At 36.7% G+C, this 23,768-nt stretch overlaps 1 protein-coding gene across 1 annotated transcript in view; it reads right to left on the reverse strand.

Moving 5' to 3' along the window:
• The window catches only part of LOC150095842 (protein strawberry notch homolog 1-like), a 447,536-nt gene that overhangs the window by 236,490 nt on the left and 187,278 nt on the right, over positions 1 to 23,768 (reverse strand). Inside the window, exon 12 of the mRNA XM_090408811.1 lies at positions 4,704 to 4,801. Coding sequence (XP_090264937.1) covers positions 4,704 to 4,801 — 98 coding nt within the window. The remainder of the gene's footprint in view (positions 1 to 4,703; positions 4,802 to 23,768) is intronic.

A 23,768-nucleotide genomic window follows, 5' to 3' on the forward strand; every position in this document is an offset into this window, starting at 1 on the left:
ACTTTAAAGTCTGCCATATTAAAAAAAATAATAATCTAAAATTAAAAAAAAAAAAAAAAAAGATTTTTTAAATAGAAAAGTAATGCTAATATTTAAATAAAAATCAAATTTAATAATTGATGTGTTATTTAAGAAAAAACAATCGGCAAAAAATAACCTATTAAAAATAATCGATTACTTTCCTTATACATTATCCCCTCTGTTATTCATTATCTATATGGATCATATTATGAAGGAAATTGGTATTAAACCTGATATCAAAATTGGAGATGTTAATGTCAGTTCTTTGCTTTATGCGGATGATGTTACACTTCTAAATAAATCCGCTACAAGTCTGCAAGATTCCCTGACTAAATTGAATAACTGTTGTAATAGATATGGTATGAAGCTCAGCAATAAAAGACAAAGACAATGAAAATAGGCTGAATCATTGAAAATGTCAACTGCATTGTGAACAGAGAACCTGTGGAACAAGTAAAACATTTCAGCTACTTAGGCATGATTTTTAGTGAAGATGGTAAATTAAATATGGAAATAGACAACAGAATCCACAAAGCTGGTATGGTAGAAAGTCAATTGAATAAATTCATATGGAATAAGAAAGAAATTAGTCAGAACACTAAATTAGTTGTATACAAGACAGTGTTCAAACCAGTTTTAACTTATGGATCTGAGAGCTGGGTCAGAAGTAAAACACTTGACCAAAGACTAGAGACTGCAGATTTGAGAGTCCTGAGAAAGATTAGAGGCATGAACAGATGGCATCAATGGCAATATTATGTTAAAAATGGGGATATTAGGAAAGAACTTGATATTGTTAGCATCCAGGAATGAGTTAGCAGAGCTAATCTCAGGTGGAATGGTCGCTTAAACAGAATGGGCAGGGAAAGATTAGCAAAACAAGTGTTCTCTGCCAGGTTGGCAGGAAAACGACCCAGAGGAAGACTAAGATATAGGTGGATTGATATGGTACAAAGTGCTTTAGACGATAGAAATATAAGATCTGATATTACTTAAATTAAGGGGATATTAAATCCCACATAGTTTTAAAACCAAATAAGAAACTCAAAGATTGGAATCAGAGAGTTTCTTGCCGAATATAGTAAACTATAAAGTATCGGCGACACTAGCGTTAGCCAATGCAAGTGATCCTAGTACGTAGTACAAAACCGGACGACTCGTTGCAAAGGTGGGGGAAGTTCAGATCGCTATTCTTGGGTATTTTCCATAATGTAAAAACACATTTCATAGGAAATGTATGCTGTTATTACATTATGGAGGGAGGTCACTACTCAGACCGGTTTCAGCCTTTTTCGGTTTTAAATTTTTATTCGGTTTTAAAACTATGTGGGATTTAATATCCCCTTAATTTAAGTAATGTTTTCATTGCCGAAATGAAGCTTATTAGCTCTTTATACTTAAGTAACTTAATGGTTGCACCTGTTTGGAAAACTCGTTCGCAGAGTATATAAGTTCTTTTCGCTATACACTTTGGTATTAGGTCTAGCTACTCACTGATGAAGCCTCAAAAAAGGCTGAAACCAGTCTGGGTAGTGACCTCCCTCCATAATGTAATAACAGCATACATTTCCTAGGAAATGTGTTTTTACATTATGGAAAATACCTAAGAATAGCGATCTGAACTTCCCCCACCTTTGCAACGAGTCGTCCGGTATTGTACTACGTACTAGGATCACTTGCATTGGCTAACGCTAGTGTCGCCGATACTTTATAGTTTACTATATTCGGCAAGAAACTCTCTGATTCTAATCTTTGAGTTTCTTATTCGGTTTTAAAACTATGTGGGATTTAATATCCCCTTAATTTAAGTAATGTTTTCATTGCCGAAATGAAGCTTATTAGCTCTTTATACTTAAATATAAGATCTGATATTGTTGGAGTCTTGACAAGTAACAGACTGATTTGGAGGAAAATTGTAGATAGGAAATTAATAATGATGTAAATTTTTCATGTAGTACTATCATATCCTGTACACTCCCTTGAGGGTACATGGCAGGAATTTGATGATGGTTGTGTCAAAACAAAATCCACTAACTAGTTTAGTTAAATACTTTTTCCTTTTCGTTACTTCTGCTGCAATGGAAAAGTTATTGTCAAATATTTATTCAATGCTCCAGCCTCTCCACTGGAATTCACATCCTCACAAAGCCAAGTTGCCAATAAGAATTATGGAAGGAGAAGGTTTTTAAGAACCATCTAAGTTAACTGTGAAATTGCTAGTAATAAATGAACATACTATAGTTATGAATTACACTGAGATACAAATGGCAACAGCCTCTTGAGCAGTGTTAATTTCAATATATTGGAACATAATTTGGTTGGTGACAAGAAGCAGGTCTATTCCTATCCTTATGAAAAATAGTATAATGCCTCATGGAGTCCTCACTAGGTTTACGATGTAGCCTGCAGACATGAAGTACTTGGATATACTTGAGGCCATCAATAAATGTGATGATAGTCTCATGTCAGACTATGGAATTCTAACTCGCAATCCTGTTTAGAGAGTGTATATGTTGTCCATTTAGCAGCTAAGCCATCTTGATTATACTTAGCAAGATGGCTTAGTTGCCAAGTGGACAGCATATACACTCTCTAAACAAGATTGTGGATTAGAATTCTATTGTCTGGCATGAGACCATCACCATATTTATTGATGGCCTGAAGTAGTTTGAAAAAAGTGCCATGTTTTGTTTCGAGTGCAAGATTTCAAATTATCTGACCCTCAGCACACCTATGGTGCTAATCCCACCCATGAAAGAGTTGACAACTTTCATGGGTGAAATTCATAATAATAATAAAAAGGAATACACAACAATTTCACTTTCACTGTAAGAATTTAGCTATGCTTTCAGCTTTGTCTAATCTCCAAGAGCATGATGACTTTATCCATCTTGCACCAATGAATACTATCTTTCACCTTCTCATGAAAAATATAACACATTGCCTGTTACATCTGGTGGTATCCACTTCTGTAGATACAAAAAATTTTTTCTATAGAAGAACAAAGACCTTTATGTGGTGATTTGCCTTTTTTTTTGAATAAAGTGTTCTCATTCATTGTGATATTTGAGCTGTTTCAGCAGTCATGGCAATGATAGATGCTACTGATGTGCTCTAAAGAGATTCAAATGAGATTATAACATTCAAGTATACTATAACTGGCAGTAGTCAGTCATACAAGACTGACATATATCACCACCTTCCCAGCATAAAAGGACATCACACTATATGTAGTGTGATGTAGTGGATACACTTTCTCTTCACTTCCTGATATAAAATATTCAACTGTTTTAATTTAATTGCAACTCTTTTCATTCTTCCATCTTTGGTGCTCTCAGGAGAGTGGGCTGATGATCATCCTTTTAGAGTTTTGGGATATTTTTGAAGACTAGATCAAGCTTTATTTTCAATTCATTTCCTGCTGTACTGGGAAGATAAGATCCACGATTCAGATCACTATTACATCACTACATATGATAATGAGCCATTATAGCTCTCACTCGTTGGTCTTGAACTTCTGAACATATCTCCTTGTCCAGAATAATTTAGTATTATATAGGACCTTACTGTAACTAGCATGCCCATGATGTTGCTCAGAATAGATGTCTGAGCATTGCTGACAAGCTGTTTTTATGAAAATATCATATGAATATGGTTTCTTCAGTATAAGAATCATGCCAATCCTTCTTAACCCTATTTTCTCTATTAATTGTTCACCTATGGCATGTATGATGAAAAACTATGGTATGTTTCTTATTTTTGTTCATATGTGATATTTCTATGATTTCAGTACTTGGTTGGGAAACTCGTGAGTCTCCGAAAAATTTCAGATGGATTCACACTCACAGAGAGTTTAGATTCAGCACTGCAGCTTCTGTAATCACCATGAAATCACAGATGAATGCTCACAATGCAGCAAGCAATAAATGCAAACTTAAGTGGGAAAGCTATGCAGCAAAACTTTAGCCCTGTTCTCAGCCTATCAGCAAGAGATTTACTGCATCAACTGCCCTTGCAGACATGCCCAGCAGCTAAATAATCCTGGTATGATCATCCAGAACCACTGGCCTTGTAAACTAACACATGCATGGCACAGGATTCCCTTTCTGGGTGTTCACGGGTTGCACAGGACAGCAAACACAGTGGCAGCATGTAAAATCTTGGTAATGTTGGTTTGGAGAACAGGAAAGGAAAAGGAAGAAAAGAAAGGATAAATATGAGGGGGGTGGGGTGAAAACAGCTAGAACTACTACTGTTGGATAGTCCCTCCATCATGAACTGGAGGCCCAAATGGAGAGGGTTTACAAAAAGAGCAGGAAACCTAACACGCATATAAATACACACACACACACACAACTTCTGATTGGTGAAAGTGACAGGAATTAACTGTTTCTTTCATTTACAAGCATATAAATGTATCTTCCAAGTTCAAAAGTAAAAGGAAATCACTAAATGATATTTAAAATTTTTAAAGGAAATTATCATATTTATTCGAATATAAAGTTAAAAATCGTGGTGTGAGGTATATGCGTGGATTTTGGGAAACTAATTTTTTAATTTCTTTTTTTCATGAAGTAAAATCAGGAAAGCGAGATATATGCAAGGGCAAGTTATATTCGAGTAAATACAGTAATTTCTTGCACATAGGCACCCCCCCCCCCCACAAGACCATTCTTACTTACTTTGCAGTTGAAACAAAGTCAGTTAGCTCTCCACCACTCTCTTCAACTTGTTCTAATGTGCGTGATTCACCTGTTGACTGCAAACCAATTACCACACACTGAAATGATAAACAATTTTGTATGTAAAATCATGTAAAAACAATTTTGTATGTAAAATTTCTTGGTTAATGACATTAACCAAGAAATCTGCCATGGTGGATGAAATGTATCAATCAGCTAATATTTCAAATCTGTGTTATTAAAATTTGAAGATACACTTCACATCCCATGTTTTTTTTTTTATAATGAAATAAACACATTATGAGCAGTAGAGTAGTTAAAGAATACTGTAAATCAAGGTTTTGAACAACATATATGCATGAAGAATTTGTACAATGTAAATATGCAAAATAAAAATTATACCGGGGGGGGGGATCCGCTTATGGGTTCAAACTATTACTACAAAGAGACTCCACATAATCTAAAGAAAACAAACAACAAACCTACAACCAACCTAGTTTTTGATTAAGTGAAAATGATGTTCTAATGCTTTGTGCGAGACTAAATCAAGTATAAAATCCAGTGTGTTATTGTTGAAATTACAGGCATTAATATTGTTTCTCTCATTTACTTTGGATAATACAATATTTAAACAATCTTCATCTTCTTACATTGCATCCATTAGTAAATGAACATCTGGATAGAGAAAAAGTGGGGGTTTGCAGTTTAGGATTTAGCTACTCAAACTATACTCTGTACCGGTTTAAATTAAACATGTGCTCTTAAATGGCAAGAGACATAGATCAGAAATAGCACAAAAACTAATTTTTGTTCTATTCCTGATCTATATCTATTGGCCCCAGTGTTTTCACCAAAGAATCAATGTGAACAATGAAAAGTTAGACAGTGAAACAGCTTAAGCATAACAAGGTACAATGAATTAACTACAACAAATTCCATTCTAATATAGTTCATATTAACAAGACTTGTCCAAAACATGCAATTATTCTGAAGAACAATAAATGATTAATCACAGCAATCAGGATAAGGGAAAGATGAAGGTAGCAAGAAATGGGGTATAATTTCAATAAACAATATAAAGACCAAAACTTGCACTTCAAAACTGAAAATGGAACCTACTGTCCATATTTAATGTATTTCTGACATGGTCACAATGAAAGCAGTGTTCAGTAACAAAAAAACTTCTTTTAGTCATTAGAAGAACAAACAAATGACAAAAGGAAAAGACTGTTTCTTAAAATAGAAATGAAAAAGCAGACTTATTTAAATGGGAAGGAAAACTCAGAGGAAAAAGAAGAGCAAACAATCATAGTGAACACTATTTTTTGCTCTAGATTATAATTAGTTTATAGAAGTTGTAAAAGAAATTATCATTGGCTGCTTTTAACAGAATAAAGAATGATCATCACACTAAAGAAAACTGCATAATGAAATTTTAAAACAAATCAAGGTTGAATAGTTTTCAGATGTGAATATATGTACAACTTGGGAAAAGACAAACCAAACCTTATTGAATGGCACAATCAGAAGAAAGCAGTGGATGAATATGAAGCAAAAAGTGAAGATGACTGCTATAATAAATAAAACCTCTCTGGAAACTTAAAGTGGGTAGTCGAGGAAAACAAGTAATCACATAGAAAATTCTTGGAAATTAAATGGTAGTGGTGGTGGTGTAATACAAATAATCGAACCAGGGCTGTTTACAAGACAAAATACACAACTGGGCACTGCTATAGGATCATCTGAAGCAGACTATGATGTGAACTGCATACAGATAAATCTTATGGGGGGGAGAGAGAGAGAGAACCATTATGGTTGATTTTGAGTGTGCAGACAGACTGGAGAGAGAGAGAGAAGAAAGTATCCAAGTTGAGGAAAAAATAATTTACAGAATCACTCAAATCTTAAGATATGTGATGTAAGGGACTTGCAGTACAAGAACACTGAATCTGGAAATAGCATCTAAAAATCTGTGTATGAATGAGTTAACTGTTATGATAATGCACATAACACATGGAATAACAGGCATATGTGGAATTATAAGGCATGTGATTATAATAAACTGAGAATGCAGCTTGAATGACTTCATGCAAAGGAATCAGATGTACATCATCAGATAACAAGTAAAATGAGGAATGATCATGGTGAATGTGAATGGAGGGAAAGTAACAGATCCACTAGAAATAATCAAGATGTTCAGTGAGGTATATAGTATACCTATATACCTTATATATTATGGACAGACTCATTAGCTCTCTAGATGCTGAAGGAAAGTGGATGAGAAAATAAAGTTAGAGGAGATAGAGATATTAAAGCTATTACAAAAAAGCTTGATACAAATAATACACCAGTCAGCATGCTGAAAAGACATGATAAAGAGTTAGTAATGCTTCTGACCTGGTTACTGAACAATGCTTGTATATATGACTCCTCATGAGTGGAAGAAGAGCAAGAGAATTCCAATATACACTAGTGGCGCTAGCTCTAATGCAGCAAACTATAAACCAATCAGTATCTCTGTTGTGGTCATTCACCAAAATTTTGGAAGGCCGATTAGAAATCACATTCAAAGGTGAAGAGACAGCACTAAAATCTTAAGTTCAACATGCATCTATGAAAGGTAAATCTTACTTTAGCAATCTGCTCATGTTCTATAATAGTGACAGCAGACTTAGGATAAGGGAATGAATATACTACACTACTTCTAGATCTCATTAAGGCATATGAAAGGATTCAAATGCAAGACTATGCAAAATAAATTTGTGAGATTGACAAGTAAGGAGACTGGCTGACTGACTAATCTCAGAAAGTGATGAATGGAGGTACTCAGTATAAGAGAATGATGGTGATGAGTGGTGTGCCACAGGTTTAAGTACTCTTATCACTGCTATTTAATCTATATATATCTATATATATATATTAAGGATACCAAGTAATTTTATAAACTTGTTTTTTTTTTTTTTTTTACTCCTCCCAAGTAAGCAAAACAGTTAAGTTTGCGCCTAAACGTATAGTTCAAGTCTAAAGGTAGTGCAACACCAGGGCAACTCATTGTAAAGCTGGGTAAAGCTCTGATCACTATTCTTAGTATTTCCCATAATGTAAAACACATCTCACTAAGAGATGTATACTGTTATACATTATGAGTGGGGGGGGGGGGGGTCACTGCCCAGGCTTCAACCTTTTTTGAGGTCTCCTCAGTGAGTAGCTAGACCCTGAAATACCAAGGTTTTTAGTAATACAGAGCCTTATCAACTTTACCTATACAAGTTTACTCACCTTTACAATGAGTTGCCCTGGTGTTGCACTACCTTTAGACTTGAACTACGTTCAGGCGCAAACTTAACTGTTTTGCTTACTTGGGAGAAGGAGTAAAAAAAAAAAAAAAAAAAAAAAAGTTTATAAAATTACTTGGTATCCTTAATATATATTATCCCCAAGGTAAAAAACTTTTCACATCTTTATCTCATCCAGAGTTTCTTATTCAAAGTAAAATCACCTTGTTGCAACTTGTATAGGTAAAGTTGATAAGGCTCTGTATTACTAAAAACCTTGGTATTTCAGGGTCTAGCTACTCCTGAGGAGACCTCAAAAAAAGGTTGAAACCGGTCTGGGCAGTGACCCCCCCACCCACCCATAATGTATTACAGTATACATCTCTTAGTGAGATGTGTTTTACATTATGGGAAATACTAAGAATAGTGATCAGAGCTTTACCCACCTTTACAATGAGTTGCCCTGGTGTTGCACTACCTTTAGACTTGAACTACGTGCAGACGCAAACTTAACTGTTTTGCTTACTTGGGAGAAGGAGTAAAAAAAAAAAATTAAAAAAAACAAGTTTATAAAATTACTTGGTATCCTTAATATATATTAATATATATATATTAGTGATATTGAGGATGGACTAGAGAGAGAGATATCATCATGTCTGCTGATGATGCTAATGCTGGACAGTGATGACAAGAGACATCTGGTACAAAATCCCTGCAGGCTGTCTTGAACAGACTACTTCTGTGTTAATGAGTGTCAGTTTAATGTTACTAAATGTAAGTTAATGCATTATTGATGAAGGACATTGAAAGCAGGGTATCATATTAATGGAAATTTGCTACAACTATTCAGCAAAGCTAAAGACTTGGGGATTATAGCAGACAATGAGTTAAAGTTTAGGGACCACAATGCTATGATGGTTGAGTCATTGTTCATTGGTTAACTGCAGTTAAAGAGAACAATAACTTGTAAGGAGAGAAAAAAAAAAAAAAAAACAGTCATTCTCTCACTTTTAAGTCTGTGATAAGGCTGCATCTGGATTACTGTGTGCAGATATCATTAACTGGATTCTGAAGACAGGTGAGAAGAGCCTGAGGTGTTCTGACCAGGCCTATGAAATTCCACATGAGGAGAATGTGATCTTAAAAGTTTGAGAAATAGATGAGAGGTGAGATAATAGGAGAATACAACCAGAGGTACTTTATACAGATACACATCAGATTTTGCATCTTATGACAGCTGTAGGCAGAATTTAGAGGTCATCCCTGAAAATTTGTTAAGGGTGTGGCAAGGAAGTATGTGAGATCCAAACTGTTTTCAAGGCAAGTGGTGCCATGAAACATCTCTGGTCATCAAATATTGAAAATGTTCTTTTTTTGTCAATCTTATAAAACCCCTTTAGTAACATATGTCTTGATCTATTCTCATAGGGAGCATTCCACAGACTTGTTACCACCTTGGTCATTCATTTCTGAATCCTCTCCACTGCCTCCAGATCCCAAGAAACCCAGGCAACCAAATTTGTGCGTAATAGTTAAGATGGACTCAAAATAATAGCATTATAAACAGGGATAATAACTTCCCAATCTTTACTTGTTGATGTGTTTTTTGACATCCAATTAATCATTTGAGCAATTTTACCAACTTTTGCAAAATGTCCTCTGAACTCTCTATCCACCATACCCCCCACACACACACACAGTCCCTAGCCATGTCAATTTCCTGCAATCCAGTACCATCAATGTGATACACAGTAGGTAACCTTTTCAACCTGAAGTACATAAACTTACATTTTACAAAAATTAAACTGACAACCATTATGCTTCGTCCATAAGACCAATTTATTTAAATAATCCTGCAAGATATCTATATCATCTTTATCAACTATTCAGTCTCCTGTTTTGCATCATCACCAAACAACTGAATATCCCCTCTTAAATTTTTCCTTTTATCATTAACGCACAAATTAAAAGAGTGGTGGCCCTCGTATAGAACCCTGAGACACTCCACTAGTCAACCTCATTCTCCAGCACATACTACTCTCTGGCATATGTCTATCAAGCAACCTGGTATCCATGACACCAGTTTCATATCCATTCCCATTTGTTCAAACTTATGTAATAGTTTTCCATGCAATATTCTGTCAAATGCTATTGCGAAGTCTAGCAGCATCATGGTAAAGCCATTTCCTTATCTATTCTGCTGTTACTCTATTATGAAATATGAGTAAATTATAAGAGGAACTCCACCTTTTATAAAATCATGCTTCTCACCATACGGTATCGTATTCTTATTCACAGTGTAAACAAAATACAGCAGTGGTGCTATATTTTAACTTTAACCAACTTTTCCAATACTTTAATGACGACTTCTGAGACCTCCACATGGACTTATGATACAGACAAATGAGAATGGTCTGCAGTTTGCGATTTAGCTGAGAAAATTGTAGTTCTGTATTGGCTTCAACCAAAACACAATGATGGTGCAAGATGAAATGTCATGCCAGCTGTGATGCTGCATGGTCACTCCTACTTCCTCTTTCTCCATACACAAACTGGTTTTGTCAGGGAATCAAGGCAAACTGTGAAGTCAGCTGTTGGAACACACTCCAACTCAACATCAGCAGAATTCAAGATAGGCACTATCAATGGGAAAAAAAGAGAAACTGACAGAAGAATGGGTGAGTTTCCCCAACATAACCTAAAGTTGTGCCAAAACAAATTGGTGGAAACAAAACAAAACAAAAACATGTGAAATTCTTCTAAATAACATATAAGATGCTATATTCAGGCAACAACGTTCATGGAAAGGAAGGAGTAGCTAGAGTATTCAACACTAAACACAAGAATAATCTTCATGAATGGCAGGCAATATTAATAGTGCTGTGGGCAAACATGAAATTAGGGAATTAAATAATGAGACATTTGTGCCTATGGTCCTGCTACTACAGAAGAAGCAGAGGGATTTTTCAAGCCACCAGAGACAGCTGCTGATACAAAGAAAAAGAAAATGTTGATACTTATTGAAGATATAAACAAATCACTAGGAAATTATTATTATTAAGAGAGAGAGAGGGCCTATATAGCTAAGTGGATGTGGCTGTTGCACACCACAGGGGTTGATCGCACAAAGGAAGACTTGCTTTTGAATCTAGTCGGCGACTAGGGGAAATTTTTCTAAGCCTTTTTTCGACCAGTTCCCGAGTTAGTCGATCTCTGACATGGGCAAGTGGGTTTTTTCTCAAGGAAACTCTGGTTTTTCGTCCCATAAACTCAAGAAAATTGACTGTAGAACCCACATTATTTCAGACATTAAATATAGTGTGTTAGGGACCACGAGATGGCAGCACTTGTTAAGCCGTCTCTCTTTGGAATAAAAAGGCGTTAGCTAATTTTGATTTTTATTATTAAGAGAGACATCCAGGGATTCAGAGACTCATCAAGGGAGGCCACATACTACACACACCAGCTATCATGCTTATTCTTGAATTCATTCACGAATAAGTTTGCACTCACAACATCCAAAGGCAATCCATTCCAATCACGCACCACCATCTGAGAGAAAAATCTAGCCCTCACACCTTTCTTGGTGGCCTTCATTCTCAGCTACCAAGGATGATCTCTTGTTCTTTCCCGACCCTCCATAAAATGAAAAATTCCATTGACTGAAATATTGTATGATCTTTTCAGGAGTTTGTAAGTCTCAATCATATCACTCCCTCTTTCTCCTGTTTGCTAGTGTCTGCAGTCTACAAATTCTCTATCTGTCTTCATAATCAGTATTCCACAATCCTGGTATCATTTTTAACACTCTCTAATATATCAGAATCACAAGAGAAACTAGGAGACATACCAGCGCACAAAAGTCCAAGCGAAGTCTTATCAAGGCCTTGTAAAGAGGCAAAATAACATCCTTATCTTTACATGCATTTGTTTCAGCACTGTAATTATCTTTTGAGTTGTATTTGCAATCTTTGCCACATGGCCCTAGATGAGTTAGTATATACTACTATGGTCCAAAATAAAAATATCTTTGTGGTTCAGGGCACAAAAAAGGAGTGATCATCAATGTTTGCTCTAAACATTTTGTGCACAATGTTTCTAGTCTAGGATTCAATGTGCATGCTAATGCAATATTTGTCATATTAATTATTATTATTACAGGCAACTCTAAGAAGTCCTTAAACTCAAGGGAGGCCCTAAACATCATGTCAAGAACTATTCAACATTCGCACAGTATCTATCATACTTTGCTTTGAACTTATTCACAGTCATGGCACCCACAAAAGACTCTGGCAACTTATTCCACTCAATCACCACTCTCCAAGTAAAAAACCTAGTTCTAACACCCGTGCTAACTACACTCTTGCTCAGTTTCCATGGCTGGCCCTAGTTCTTCCACCACCAAACCTGTTCTGAAAAATTTCCTCTGAATTAAGCTTGTAAAAAACCCTCAGTAATTTGAATGTCCCAATCATATCACCCCTTTTCTGCCTATCAACCAATTTTTGTAACCCAGATCTTCAACCTGTTCTTGTAAGGCTCATTCCATAGACCAGCTACATCTTGGTCACTCACCTCTGGATCCTATCTACCTTCTCCCCATCAAGAACAAACCCTGGTGCTGATAAAGGCTTGATAAAGAGGAACAATAACCTGCCTGTCTCTGCTCGTCAAAGTATTCTTCAGTAACCAAGTAATCTGATGAGCTGACTTAGCCACTGATGCTATGTGTCCCCTTAAACTTAAACTCTCTATCCACCAACATTGCCCCCTTTTTTTTTGTCTACTTATATCCTGTAAAATCATGAGCGCTAAATTAATTCGCTTTAATCTGTGTCCATCACTGTTTGCACAAGTTCAATTTGAGTATACCGTATAGACAGTAGACATTGCAAACAAATATGCCTCTGTCACTTGCTGATATCAGTTAGTGTGTAGAGGCTTAAGTGCTGTGAGGACATCATGTTGGAGACTTAATGGAATGTATACAGCACTCAGAAAGGATTAACATAGGTTTAATACTTCCTATATTTCATCCTAGTCACTAAGACATCTTTGGGGATTACAAAAACAAATGTAACATGAACACAAATATCATACAATACTAAGCCCAACCACGTGGGTGACACTAAAGTCCTATCTAGGTGGAGCGCCCTCTAAGGGCAGTTGTAGGTGGCCTGGGATGTAAGGTGAGACCTCTGGTGATAAGTGTTTCCCAAATCTTTGGAAGCTTAATGCAGAGGTCCCACCTTACATTCCAGGCCACCTACAATACGGTTGCATTAAGCTTCCGAAGATTTAGGAAACACTCATCACCAGAGGTCCCACCTTACATCCCAGGCCACCTACAACTGCCCTTAGAGGGCGCTCCACCTAGATAGGACTTTAGTGTCACTCACGTGGTTGGGCTTAGTATTGTATGATATTTGTGTTCATGTTACATTAGTAGTTTTTGTAATCCCTGATGTCCTAGTGACTAAGACGAAATATAGGAAGTATTAAACCTATGTTAATCCTTTCTGAGTGCTGTATACATTCCATTAAGCCTCCAACATGATGCTGATATCAGTGTTAGTTCGCCCACTCAGCACAGGCTAAAAGTAACTAATGGGTTATTCATGTTGAAGTTTCTAGAACTAAAACTGCACAGACATGCTAAGCAAATAAATAATTTACCCACTAAAATGAATTATTTACAATCCAACATTTAGCTAGCATTATCAGAAGCAATTTAACCATTGAAGGAATAAACCAGAATAACCTGGATAACAAGGAGATATTACAGTATTATTGGGTTCTGTAGAATTATGCCTCTTCCAGGAAGTTTCTCTGATTTAAACCAGAATTTGTTAAGTTGCTTTCTTTGATCTTATGAAGGGGTCTTTCTCTAAGGCATGTTGAGATGGTCCAGTTTGTTGGATCTCCATTCTAGATGTATTTTTTACATTCTTTTTTCCTGATCAAAGTAGTTCATCTTGTCTGTCTGAAATAATGGGTTCCCTATTGGCAGGAAATGCTGTAGACACCTGGGGGGGGGGGGGGGGGGGGGATGAGACAGGTGATCCTTGATTTGTTTAGGCAGGCTAGGTTAGTGTTCTGATTCTTGTCATTCCAGTTGATCTGTTGTGAGTTTGATGTAGGGTAAAAATATAGTCTGGTTTGGGGGGTAGGGATTTGTTCTTTTTAAGGAGTTTGTTCAGGGTTTTTTTTTTTTTTTTTCTGTATCGATTTTATTGAAATGATGTGAGTAGAGCATGTTGTTCCAGGTGCAGTGCTGGTACTGAAAACAAAATTTGCTCTGCCCTGCAGGCTAGTGTTTTGAAAATTCCAAGTTTCTTGGCAGGATGGTGGTGTGAAGTGGCATGTAAGTATCTGCATATGTTGCATATGTTTGTGGACTTATGGTAAACTGAACGTATGGTAAATGTAAAAATTGAAAACGCTTACCTAAAACATACTTCGGGCTTGAGGGGAAGGGGAAGAATTAAGTGCCAGAGATTCAAAAAAATTCTATGTATAAGTAGGCAAGGAGTCAAAGTAGGGAACTGATCACTACCCTTCAATTTGCTTAAAGAGCTGGTTGTTCCAGCTAAACTGCCCTCTTTTAAGACAGTTCTTAAAGAGTTTGCAAATGTCAGTGGGACAAATTTTGGACAGGAGAATTAATGAATTGTCTACTGGAACATTTATAAAAACTAGACAACACATCGAAGCTCACTAAGGAACTGTTCTCCTCTAATTGAATATTTTGTATAATGTTATTTTTATGGCTATTCAGCCTATTTTTGTTTAGGAGCGTCCCTTTTATAATAGTTACTTAGAGGAGTAAATATTATAAAAGTGACATGGGAATTTTCCCAGAAATGATACCTTTGATGAAAGTTTTTTCACTTGGCTATGCTACCAATTATATATTTGGTTTAATCCTTTATTCAAGTGTAAGCAAACAAAGTTTGCACCTGAAGTATTTTCAGGACTAGGGCAACTCGTGGTAAAGGTGGTATAAGTTCTGATCACTTGCCTTAGTATCCCATAATGCAAAGCACATCTCCTTGTGGACATGTATAATGCTATGCATTAACGTAAGGGTCACTACCCAGACTGGTTTCAACCTTTATTGAGGTCTCGTCAGTGGGAGCCAGACCCAGAGGTAGAAGTAATGCAGAAGTCATATCACCATATACCAGTTGCCAAAAGGTGTCAGAACTTATACCACCTTTACCACGAGTTGTCCCAGTCCTGAAAATACTTCAGGTGCAAACTTTGTTTGCTTACACTTGGATAAAGGATTAAACCAAATATATAATTGGTAGCATAGCCAAGTGAAAAAACTTCCATCAACTATCTCTAATCCAGAGAATTTTAATAATAAGGTGTTGACACCTTTTGGAAACTGGTATATGGTGATATGACTTCTACATTACTTCCACCTTAGTATCACCACCTCTGGGTATTACCCCCACTGACGAGACCTCAACAAAGGTCGAAACCGGTCTGGGTAGTGACCCTTCCCTTAATGCATAGCATTATACATGTCTGCAAGGAGATGTGCTTTGCATTATGGAATACTAAGGCAAGTGATCAGAACTTATACCACCTTTACCACCAGTTGCCCCAGTCCTGAAAATACTTCAGGTGCAAACTTTGTTTGCTTACACTTGGATAAAGGATTAAACCAAATATATATAAATGATACCTTTGTATAATGGTTTTAAAGTGCATGGATTTTATGTAAGATGTTGCTGAGTTTTTTTTGAGTTCAGATGCAAAGTGTTTAGCCAGTTTATAGGTAGGACAATTTATGGCATCAACTATGGGGGGGCACAAAGAGACTTTGGGTTTATGGATCATAGGTAGCTCATATAGTCTTGGTGAATGTATAAAACTTTGGATGCAGTTACAGTTTTAGTTTAGGAGACTTAAAAGTTCCATTTTTAATTGATACTGTAGGATTCTTTACTATAGACAAATAAGTTGAATCAGATAACAATTCTTTCATTTTACTATTGAGAATTCGCATTTCCTCTGACAAAGTTATTCAATCTAAGTCTCATCTCTGGCAGGATTCCTTGGAGTGGAAAGAGGGCAAGATAGTATCACTGCATAAAGGTTATTATGTTAAAGTATTGGAAATGTTGGTGAAAGGTAAAATAGGGTGGATAGAGATGTGATACTCTACAGTGGATAGCATGGCTTTGTAATGGGTAGGTCCTGCCTTTGCCAAGGCTTTTGACAGAATACCACATGGAAACTGTTACAAAAACTGGAGAGGATGGGAATGGATATGAGGATAGTAGCATAGATTGGGGGGGGGGGGGGGAGGGGGGCTGATGGACAGACACCAGAGAGTAGTATATAGTAGGGTGGAGTCTAGGAGAATGATGGTGCCTAATGGAATACCTTAGGGTTCGGTAGCAGGGCCACTATTCTTTAATTTGCATATCAATGACATAGAGAAAGATTTAAGAGGGGATATTCAGTTGCTTTCTGATGATATAAAGCTGGGGAGAGCAATAGTTGATAAAGGTGATGTAGATATCCTGTAAGACAATTTAAATAAACTGGCATTGTGGGCAAAGGATAATGATTGTCAATTTAATGTTGCAAAATGTAAGATTGCATTTTGGGTTGAAAAGGGTGCATATGGTGTATCATATTGATAGTATTGGTTTGCAGGAAATTGATGAAGCTAAGGTACTTAGGGATAATGGTGGACAGAGTATTAAAGTTCGGAGGGCATATTGCAAAAGTTGGTAAAATAGCTCAACGAATTACTTGGATGTTGAAAAACAACTAACAAGTAAAGATAAGGAAGTTATTATCCCTTCTTATAAAGCTATAATTCAGCCATATCTTTACTATTGCACACAGATTTGGCCACCTGGGTTTCTTGGGGGACTAAGAGGTGGTCGAAAATATGCAGAGACGCATGACCAAGAAGGTGACAGGTCTGTGGAATACTCCCTACGAGGATAGGTTGAAGGTTTCTGGGTTTAGTTGATAGGCAGAAAAGGGGGGGGGGGGACATGATAGAAACTTTTAAGATATTAAAAAGATTTTATAAAATTGATGAAACTGAAATTTTTCAATATATGACAAATAGTCAGAGAACTAGGGACCAACCATGGAAGTTGTGTAAGAATGGTTAGGAGGGTTGTGCAGACTAGACTTTTTGAGTGGAGAGTGATAGGTGAGTGGAATGGATTGCCAGAATTGGATGCGAGTTTCCTGATGGTGAATGAATTCAAGGAGAGGTATGATAAGATAAGGTTGGGTCTCCTGTGATGAGTCTCTGAACTCCATGGAGACGCTGTAAATAATAATAATAATATTGTACTCATCTATGTTCATGATCACCACAGCAGTGACCTAATCTGTTTTCACTATTACTATGAATTAAATTTTAAATTTTTCAGTTGCTTTTCCTCCTTTGGAGATGTTGCCTCTTGGAGATCTTGCATTTTTAATTAAGGCAGTGGCTTCTAGCCTAATGATGTTTGCTTCAACAGACAGCAGTTTTTTCAAGAGAAATTTCATGTTTGCCATTATCTGTGCACACTGGATTTTTACTGGGGCAAGAGCAAAATTAAATCCTTTGCTATTTTGATTCCATTGTCTGAAAGTCTATAATTCAACAAGTTGTGAATCACCCTGTCTGCCAAAAGTTGCTGAAGAGTTTATTTCCTTGCAAGATTGTTGAACTTTATTAAACTTTCCTTATTTTCTTTAAATATTCTTATTTCATTTTCAGCTAATAAACACTCTAAGAATGCCCAAATATCAGGCCGAAACAGCTTAGAAAGCTTAAGGTGAAGGTCATGACACCGGATACTTAGTGTGGTCAACACTAAGTATCAGGTGGCCATTTTGTATGTGATCCTTAAGTAGAGATAGGCTAGCCTTTATGTATATTCTGAGTGCTCGAGGGAAGCAGAAGTTTGTTTAATCCTCATATAGGTAGGAATTAGGCTATTATCCTGACTGAGTTTAAGAAACGTAAGTATATTAAGGAATTCAGCACATAACTTTGTTGAAGGCTTTCAATGTCTTCACTGGCAGCTTTTCCTTAAAGATATTTCCATGTTCTGTAGCTGTTGCTATTATTTATGCTGAAGTTCCTGGAAACATCAACTTTTGCAAATTTTTTGCAAACTCTTTAAGTACTGTCTTAAATCAGGGCATATTAGTGGGAACAACTGCTCTTTAGACAAACTGAATGTACAGCAATGGACTCCGCACAAAAACCTATACATTGGATTTTTTGAATCTTTGGCACTTAATCGCCCCCCCCCCCCCCCTCAAGCCCAAAGTATGGATGAGGTATATAGACGATGTCTTTGCTATTTGACTGCATGGCTAACAGGCTCTCTAACTTTTTACATTTCCTCAATAATATCCATTCTTGAATTAATTTCACTGTGGAAGAGGATAAAGTAAGGACTCTTGCCTTCTTGGATACTTTAATAATTACAAGGCAAGCAGATAGTTCTTTCATATGTTGTATATCATAAGCCCACATACACACAGGCAGAAACCTACATGCCACTCACCATTATCCTGCCCAAAAACTTGAAAATTTCGAAACCTTAGCCTCCAGGGCAGAATGAATTTCATCCTCATTTCTAGTAATGCACCTCTAAGTACAGGGTCTACTCACATCATTCCAACAAAAAAATAAAATAAAATAAAATAAAATCTCATCTTCCTTTTCCCTCTTTTACCATGCAGCGTCAAGGGTTTATTGATCATCGGACCTCAAACCTTTCACAGGATAAGGTGGTCAAGCCCTACACTCCAGTGTATCCTATGTCCGTAGTGTTCTCAAGGCCGGTTTGTCTGTTTTGCAGGATGAAAAACCCCAGGATAAACTGGGGGGAAAACCCTGCTGTCCACGCCCAAGACCGGCTAACTTGACTATGGCTGAGGAAGATCCTTACATCACCGATGGGAATCGAACTTAGGACACTCCTTCCCCAGGCATATGGTTGTGAAGCGCACAGCCACTAGGCTAACACTGCAGACCTTTATTTAACTTTATTTTTATAAAATAAAATAAAAAGAATAAATAAATAACCCATCCTTAAAAAGAACAACAAACCCCCCACTCCCTAAAACCAGACTATACAAAGATATATATGAAGATTGTTCAAAAAAAAAAAAAAAACAAACCCCAAACATTAAAATAGTATGCCAACCGGCACAGAGAGTGCACCTAGATGCAGCTTTTGACAAAAAAAACTGCCATTTGCCTGTTCTGCTATGAGCATTAGTCATCAAGTGCACAAACTGTTCATTGGATTAGTGACAAAGCAACAATAAAAGAGCTTGAAGAACAACGTGTGTGTGTGTGAAATTTTGCTGCTAACTTGGTAAAAAGTTTACAGACACATTTCAATTGCTTAACCAAGCATACAGGGAGGACTGTATGAGCCAAACACAGTGCTATGAGTGGCTTAAGTGCCGATGGATTAGTTGAAGTGATGTTGGGTGTGTTTTTTGATTGGAAAGGATAGTCCATTATGAATTTGTACCACATGGTCAGATGGTAAACAAAGAGTTGTACCAGAAAGTTTTAGCACATTTGAGGGATGCTGTGCACAGGAAGAAGCCTGAATAGTGAGAAACCAGACTTGGATGTTGCACCAAAACAATGCACTGGCTCACGCGTCGCTCCTCATCTGCAGTTATATGGCCAAACATCAGACATCCGTTGTGCCTCATCCACCCTTTTCTCCGGACTTGAACCTCAGCAGACTTTTTTCCTGTTTCCCAAACTTAAAACCAGTTTGAAAGGATGTCGTTTCAAACCATAGAGGAGATTCAGGAAAATGCGATAAGAGAACTGCATGCCATCACAGAAAGTGCATTCAGGGAAGCATTCCAACAATGGAACAAATGTAGGAATGGTGTATCGACAGTAGAGGGGACTACTTTGAAGGGGACAGTGCTTAAAATGTTGTAAAATGAGCAATAAAATCTTTATAGCAAAAATTTCAGTCTTTTTTTGAACACACCTTGTATAGTCTATATATCCTACATCAAAGGCACAACAGATAAATTGGATGACAATAATCAGAACAGCATACAAACCTCAATACAAAGTATCTACCTGCCTAAGACAAATCAAGGATTGCCTGGACCCTCTATCATTCCTAGGTGTTTACAGCATCTCTGCCAGTATGGAACCCAATATTTCAAATAGACAGGATGAACTACTTTGATCAGGAAAAAAAGAACATAAAAAATATATCTGGAATGGAGAACCAACGATGTGGACCATTTCAGCATGCCTTAGAGAAATACCACTTCATAATATGGAAGAAAGCCAGGCTACTTCACAAATTGCGATTTAAATCAGACAGACCGTTCCTGGAAGCAGCATAATTCTACAGAACTGAGTTAACTATAACAGAACCGAAGGTATGATTTTACATAGATTTTGGCACAATGCCCTATCTACCCATTAGCATCAACAACAGGAATAACTTGTTGTTTATTATTTTAACGGTATATAATAGAACACAGAAACTAAGTAAATAATTAATTTATTAACTTATTGCTGATATTTCGCTGGTGTTATAACCAGCATCTTCAGAGCACAAAAACACTGTTTGTCACAATACGCGAGACTATAACAACATGGTGTACTTAAACAAAATTGTAGCAGCAACACAAAGACTAGAGTCCTGATTTTTGGCACCCTCTATCTGAAAAAAAAAAAAAAAAAAAAAAACCACAGCTATCATATATTACTAGAGTCCTAGAAAAGTGCTAGTTTTTTTTCTTAATATGACTGTCTCCCAGATCTTCGGCAAGTTAATACAGCCATATTGGTTGAGATTTGGAGTGTGTTTTAGGGCTTCTGTCGCCTCTAAGAACAATCTCTCTGATTTATACGGGTTTCTGTGTAGTACTTTTGTGTTTTTCCAGTTGATCCTGTGTGCCGGGGTATCCAGAGCATGGTCTGCTAGGCCCGACTTCCCATAATGATAATTCCGGACGTATCTTTTATGTTCGCTGATGCGGATGTTCACAGTTCTTCCTGTTTGACCGTAGTAGGCTTGATTACATGAGCATGGTACTTGGTAGACTCCTGGATGTGATAAAGGAGGAATGCTGTCCTTGGGTGAGCAGATGAGGGTAGCTAATTTGCTACATGGTCTGAATGTAGTGAGTAGTTTATTGAGAATTCTTGAGATCTTTTCGGATGTGCCTTTAATGTAAGGGATGGTGACTGTTTTGTTGTAGTTCTCTGTGGTGGATGGTGGGAGGGGTTTCTTAAGAGTGTTTAGTATTTTGTTTATTTTATGTGGATTGTAGTCGTTGGCCAAGAAGGTGTGGCGTAAGTGAGTCAGTTCAGCAGTAAGAGCCTTGTCATTGGAACAGATTGCTCTCGCTCTATGGGTTAGCGTTTTTAATATGCCATAATGTTGAGAAGGATGATGGTGTGATTGTTTGTGTAAGTATCTACCTGTATGTGTGGGTTTTCTAAAAACTGAAAATGATAAGGAACCATCTGGAAGACGTGTGATAAGTGTATCCAGGAAGGGCAGACAGTTGTTGGCTTCCAGTTCCATAGTAAAGTGGATTTTTGGATGTTGGCTATTTAAATGTGCTAAGAATGTTTTCAATGTCTCTGGGCCATGTGGCCAAATAGCAAGCACATCGTCAACATAGCGTAGCCAAAGTGTTGGTTTGAGAGTGGCTGTATTGATTGCTTGTTTTTCCAGGTGTTCTATGTAAAAGTTGGCGGGGGGGGGGGGGGGGGGCTGTCCCATCTATTTGTTTGTATATTTTCCCTTTCCATGTAAAATATCCTGCATGTATTGTGAATTTGAATAGTTCAAATATATCAGGGGGGAAAGTGTGACTTCAGTAGATTGAGGGTTTCTATTAGTGGTACATTTGTGAATAGTGAAGTGATGTCAAAGCTAACTATTAAGTCTGAGCTTTTTAGGGTAAGGTGTTGTAAGATGCTTTTTAGGTGTGCTGAATTTTTGACAAAGGAGGGAGAATTGTTTGTGAGAGTGGCTAGTAGCTTCGCTAAATGTCTAGCCAGTTTGTATGTGGGACTATTTATACTGTCCACAATTGGGCGTAGGGGTGTGCCTTGCTTGTGAATTTTTGGTGCTCCATAGATCCTCGGTGTTTTAACATGGAAGGGCTTGAGTTTGTTAACTGTGTCTTTGGGCCAGGAAGTGACTTTTTTCAATAATTTTCGTGTCTTATTCTTTTGTGTGTTGGTGGGATTGCGACCATACTCTGGATACCCCGGCACACAGGATCAACTGGAAAAACACAAAAGTACTACATAGAAACCCGTATAAATCAAAGAGATTGTTCTTAGAGGCGACAGAAGCCCTAAAACACACTCCAAATCTCAACAAATATGGCTGTATTAACTTGCTGAAGATCTGGGAGACAGTCATATTAAGAAAAAACTAGCACTTTTCAAGGACTCTAGTAATATATGATAGCTCTGTTTTTTTTTTTTTTTTTCAGATAGAGGGTGCCAAAATCAGGACTCTAGTCTTTGTGTTGCTGCTACAATTTTGTATAAGTACACCATGACACCATGTTGTTATAGTCTCGCGTATTGTGACAAACAGTGTTTTTGTGCTCTGAAGATGCTGGTTATAACACCAGCGAAATATCAGCAATCAGTTAATAAATTAATTATTTACTTAGTTTCTGTGTTCTATTATATACCGTTAAAATAATAAACAACATGTTCGACGAACACATAAGTCTATCCACACGTTTAACAGGAATAACTACAAAGAGCACCACTGTCACCCTCCATGCACGTGATTGTCCTCGATATCCAGGTCATTTTGATATTTATCTTCAATGAGTGTTTAGTATTAAATTGCTTCTGATAATGCCAGCTTAAGCTAGCAAAACATAAGCTTGTAAGTAATTAAATTCAGTGAGTAAATTATTTAGTTGCATTGTATGTTTATGTAGTTTTCTGTTCCAGAAACTTCAACATGAAAAACAGCAACAGCTACAGAAATTTGAACATGGAAATATAACTAATTAGAGTGTATTAAGTTGGAATGGGCTAGAGTAATACTGGAGTGAAGACACTAGAGAAAGTACTAAATAAGTGACATGTATGATTTATAATATAATTCTTTTTTTATGGTATACCTAAATCTCTTTTTACGCGAGAGAGACGTTTCTAAAAATTATGCATAAATAGAATTCACGTAAATTTTAGGAACAGACTCCATAGAAAAAGTGCAGATTGTTTCCAAACCTGAAATATAAGCAAAATAATGGAAAAAAAAAAAAAAACATTAAATTCATTAGGATCATAAGATTTTTATTTACATTTCATGGAGAACACACATACATATAAAGAATTTTAATAACTTAAAAAAAAAACATTAATTTCAGTTGTTCGCTAAAGATTCTATAAAAAAAATAATGTTATTCGCTATCAGTTTCTGACAATAAACGCAAAAACTTTAGTTTTCGTGAGACTGTAATAATGATATTATCATCATCGACTTCCACCTCAACTTGTGGAATTCATCTTGTCATGTCTTGAACAAAAGTAACACTGGTTGTTTCAGTAGTTTTAGGCATGAACTCAGTTATTAATCGCTGTGTTGATGCTTTAGACAAATCACGATTTAATTCTCTGTATGAAGACATTAACAACTTAAGCTCACCTGAAAACTTCCTAACACGTTCTTCATTTGGATCATGTCGGGCAAAATAATTGCTTAAATTACTGGCCAGTTTAAGACCTTCTTTAATTATAACAGCAGTAAAAGTAGGA

This window comes from Typopeltis vanoorti, chromosome 19 (assembly GCF_054136105.1).
Source record: "Typopeltis vanoorti isolate ZY-2024b chromosome 19, IOZ_Tvanoo_1.0, whole genome shotgun sequence".
NCBI classification, from domain to species: domain Eukaryota; kingdom Metazoa; phylum Arthropoda; class Arachnida; order Uropygi; family Thelyphonidae; genus Typopeltis; species Typopeltis vanoorti.